This window comes from Mastomys coucha, unplaced genomic scaffold, assembly GCF_008632895.1.
Source record: "Mastomys coucha isolate ucsf_1 unplaced genomic scaffold, UCSF_Mcou_1 pScaffold3, whole genome shotgun sequence".
Taxonomy (NCBI): domain Eukaryota; kingdom Metazoa; phylum Chordata; class Mammalia; order Rodentia; family Muridae; genus Mastomys; species Mastomys coucha.
Window position 1 is genome coordinate 46114129 of NW_022196909.1, and position 4440 is coordinate 46118568.

Below are 4440 nucleotides of genomic sequence, written 5' to 3' on the forward strand. Positions count from 1 at the left end.
TGCTAGACTCTACCACTAAGCTAAATCCCAGCCCCAGCTCCAAGTAGCTCCAGCTCTAACCTCCAAGCTGAGTCTACGACTGACCGAGGTCCCATAGGGACTTCTCAGCCTGTGACATTGCAACCACCATGATCCTCTGTCCCTGGAAGTAGGTCCCGTCCACTCTGTCATTCAGTAGTCCTGGACACTAGACCAGAACGAGAGCAAGAACCAAGAACCCCAAGGTCGTGTGGTCGTAAGTAGCTCAGGGGAACATGGCCACTGTGCTCAGTGCCACAGGTAACTGAGTCCCGTGGGACCTGGGAAGACTGTGTAGGCAGACTGAGAGTGGAGAAAGAGACAGGGCTAAATGACAAGGTGCTAACCAGGTGGGGGACACCCTGAGCAAAGTCACCCCCTGGTGCCGGCCATCTGTGGATGGAAATGAGGGGTCTGGCTCTCACCCATCTGTTTGGTGAGACCCACCCCAAGGCAGAACTGCTACTTAGTATCCACGCTTCTGATTTGTCTGCAGTTTCTAGTTGCCAAGGGCAACGGGTGTGGTGCTGTGAGCATTTCTCATCAGTCATCCTGTCTGACCTGCAGGGCAGGGATGTCCGTACCTAACTGTCCACCAGGAAAAGGTTCCCCTCAGAGTCACCAAGCCACAGGGGACAAGCTGAGGCTACGGGGCCTCAGGTTCCCGTCTGTATTTCCCAGGTGTGACTTAGCTCTTAGCTCAGGGGTTCCTGGCCCATGGAAGGTGTCTAGGGGTAGGGTGGGGGACAGGGGTAGGGTGGACCAGTCAGACCTTAGAGGGGACAGAAAGGGAGGGATTCTAACTCTATCAGCTGAAGCCGGAGCAGACATCCTGCCTCAAGGATGTCGTCTGATTATATTCTTTCCGCTAGCTTGGCCACTGGCACCAGCCTTGGCCTCAATTGTCTGTGTGTTCCTCTCTCTGTTGTGTAGATAAGTTTGTATGTGTGTTATATGTGTGTTTTGTATTTCACCGTATGTAGTATTACATGTGTGAGAGGCAGCCCATGTATGTGGGTGCGCTTGTGACCCCATTTTACCGATGAGAGACTGAGAGAATCCACATGGTTACAGGATGCCCCCCAAATGAGATGGGGTGTTGGAGAGAACACCTGAAATGTGGGCCCCACAGCCCTTGTCAGGCCTCTTCCCCTCGAGGGTGTTTTCTGGGCTCATCTGCCCTTCCTCTCCCCCCTCCTGGCCAGCCCATCTTGAGAAGAGTTGATGGGGAGGCCACTGGTGTGGGGAGTCAGGGCTTAAGCCTGAGCAAGTGCCCTCCTCCGAGCCTCAGTTTTCTCATCTAGTAGATGGGGCTGATTATGGGGACCAGTACATTATACAGCACCAGGGACTCTGTCACTGACCAGAGAGGAAGGAGTCTTGAGAGAGCATCCCCACCAGGAGGGGGGGCAAAGGGCTTGTGGCAGGCCTTGCCGCGCACCCCTTCAGTCCCAGGAGGTGGGCACCCAACCACACTCACCATCTGCAGCATATCTGAGGCTGGCGGGGACACCTGGGCACGGTAGAAGTTGTGAAGCTCCACCATGGTTTGCTTCTCATCCTCTGTGAGGGCTGTGGTGGGGCCCGTGGCAGTCAGCAGCAGCAGCAGGAGCAGCAGCAGCGGCAGCGGCAGCAGCATCACCCACGGGCTGCAGGAGCCGTGCATGGTGGCCAGCCCTCTCTGCCTCTCCCCTCCCGATCAGGGGTCTGGCGGCTGGACTTAAAGTCCTTCCCACACAAGCACCACCCTGGCTGGGGTGGGGCGGCAGGGGCTGTGTCTGGAGGCCCAGCCCTGCTCACACAATGTCTCCAGGAGGGCTGGGTGCCTTGGGTTTGGACCAGAGTAGAATCCACTCCCCTGGAGTCCTTGGCAACAGCCCTCCTTCTCCTCTCAGTAACGGGGGCTCAGGCCAAAGGCTACACCAGCTCCATGGTCCCTCGTGAGGTGGGCAGATCCTCAGGGGACGCAATCCCAGAAGCAGCTGCACAGCTGTGCCCTGGCACCCAACTCACACCCACCAAGGGTGGAGGACCAGACAAAGAAGGAGCCTTACCGGATTGGGTAAGACGAGGAAGCTACCAGTACCCCCAAAAGATCAAGGGAGGGAGAGACAATGTGTCCAGATGCCTCGGTCCGTAGGTCCCGCCCACCGAAATGTTTGCGGTAAACTGAGTCATGGCAGCAACGTTAAGTGTCCACCCCGGGTTCTCTGCAAGAGCAGCAGGCACCCTTAGCTGCTGAACTGTGTCGCCAACCCCAGTAGAGCCTTCTAAATAAGATGAGGACTATCCACAGGAGCAGGAAAGAAGTCAGGGGATATGGAAGAGCGCTTCGTTATGCAGCCCAGGTTAGCTGCTCTCTAATTGCGATCCTTTCACAATTATATCTACTTATTTACTTAATGTAGGTGAGTGCTCTGTCTGCATGTACACCTGCATGGCAGAAGAGGGCGTGAGATCACATCTGGAGATGGTTGTGAACTATCACGGAAGGGGTTGACTGGGAATTGAACTCAGGACCTCTGGAAGAGCAGACAGTGCTCTTATGGGCTGAGCTATCTCTCCAGCCCCCTGTCCTCCTCCCCCTTCCATCCTCCTCCCCCTCCTCCTCCTCCTCCGTTTTTAAAAAGATGTTCTCATGAGGACATGACACATGGAATTGAGGTCCTTGGTAGCACACATTTGTGAGCACTGGAGGGGGACAATTTAAGAATGAACAGAATTTATGTAGCGTGTAATTAAAAAAAATCAATCCACGGGCTGGAGAGACAGTTCAGTGGTTAAGAGCACTGACTGCTCTTCCGAAGGCCCTGAGTTCAAATCTCAGCAACCACATGATGGCTCACAACCATCCATAATGAGATCTGACACCCTCTTCTGTTGCTGTCTGAAGACAGCTACAGTGTACTTACATATAATAATAAATAAATCTTTAAGCAGGGCCGACCGAAGTGAACAGAGGTCCTGAATTCAAATTCCCAGCAACCACATGATGGCTCACAACCATCAGTATAGCTACAGTGTACTCATATACATAAAATAAATAAATCTGTAAAAAAAAAATCAATCCATGCTATCACCAGATAGACACACAGAATGGGTGTCGGAAACGGGGAGGAGGGAGAGCTGGCAGAGATGTCCCCTCCACAAGAGATCTAAAGTAAGTTGCCTGAAGAAAACAAAGACCCATGCTGTGTGGAGTTGTTCCCGGCTCAACCTTCTCTGTTGTCCTAGATCCTTGCTTGCTCTTTGTTTGGTTGGTTTTGTTTTTTTGAGACAGGGTTTCTCTGTGTAGTCCTGGCTGTCCTGGAACTCACTCTATAGACCAGGCTGGCCTTGATCTCACAGAGGTCTGTCTGCCCCTGCCTTTTGAGTGCTGGGATTAAAGGCGTGCTCGATGCCACCACCACTCAGGCCCTTGCTTGCTCTGAACCGCACTACAGCCACCGGCTGCACTTCTCTTTGTCAGCCCGCCGCCAACGAAGGACTGTGTGGCTAGCAGTGCCTGCCTGCATGGATCTCATGGCCCTTCCTCCTCACAGAAGCAGTTCTGGCCACCCTGAGATGGTGCCAGGCAAGGTGGATCCTCGGGCAAGAGAGCCACCATGGGAGGGGACTCTTCCCTGACTCCTGTGGGCCATAGTCCTACCCCCGACCCCCTGCAACCCTGGATGTCCTACCTGAGAATCCTCTGCCCTGTGTGACACCTGTGTCCTCCCCTAAAGTGAAAGAGAGAACCCAGGACTGCTCCTGGGGGAGAGGGGGACTCCTCACGTGAGATGGTCATGTGCAAATCTGATCTATGAAGCCAAACAGGCAAGGCCTGGGGCTCAGGGTCAAGCCATGGGGTTTGATCCCCAGCACAGCAGATCACTGCCACAAAACCAGGCGGGCAGAGGAATTTAGTGTCATTAAAGGAAAGATAGTTACAATGACTGAACTCGGTTCAAACTAGGAGTGGTGGGTTGGAACTCGACTCAGTAGGCAGGCAGGGGGTGGGAAGAGGGGCCAGAGAGACTGGAAGAGGAGAGGGATGGAGGCCTGAGCCCATGAGAGGGGCTGGAGAGGAGGAGCTGGCTATCCAGGAGGTAAGGTGGGAATGGAGGGGGTGGGGTGTCCCAGCTCCAACCCCGCTGTCACTCCCCCGCTGAGCAGGCCACCTGCCTTTCAGCCTGTGCTCTGTCCAGAGTTTGGCACCGGAGACGGAAGAGCAGAAGGCTTCCAGGGGTCTCAGAAAACACAAAGAGGTCTGCTGCCAACCAGGTTTGGCATCCCTGGCCCCGGATAGAAGTGTCTGATGGACAGGGCCTCGCCTCTCACCTGGGACCCCCCCCCCGGAAGACTGAACCCCTCCCAGCAGAACCTGGCTGCCCAGATAGCCCCAACTCTTAAGTAGAGGCTGCCCCTCACAGCACCAGGTAG

At 54.8% G+C, this 4440-nt stretch overlaps 1 protein-coding gene across 1 annotated transcript in view; it reads right to left on the reverse strand.

Moving 5' to 3' along the window:
* The window catches only part of Pi16 (peptidase inhibitor 16), a 9017-nt gene extending 6996 nt beyond the window's left edge, over positions 1 to 2021 (reverse strand). The window contains exon 1 of the mRNA XM_031348216.1: positions 1499 to 2021. Coding sequence (XP_031204076.1) covers positions 1499 to 1684 — 186 coding nt within the window. The 5' untranslated portion in view covers positions 1685 to 2021. The remainder of the gene's footprint in view (positions 1 to 1498) is intronic.
* Positions 2022 to 4440: the final 2419 nt, after the last annotated feature.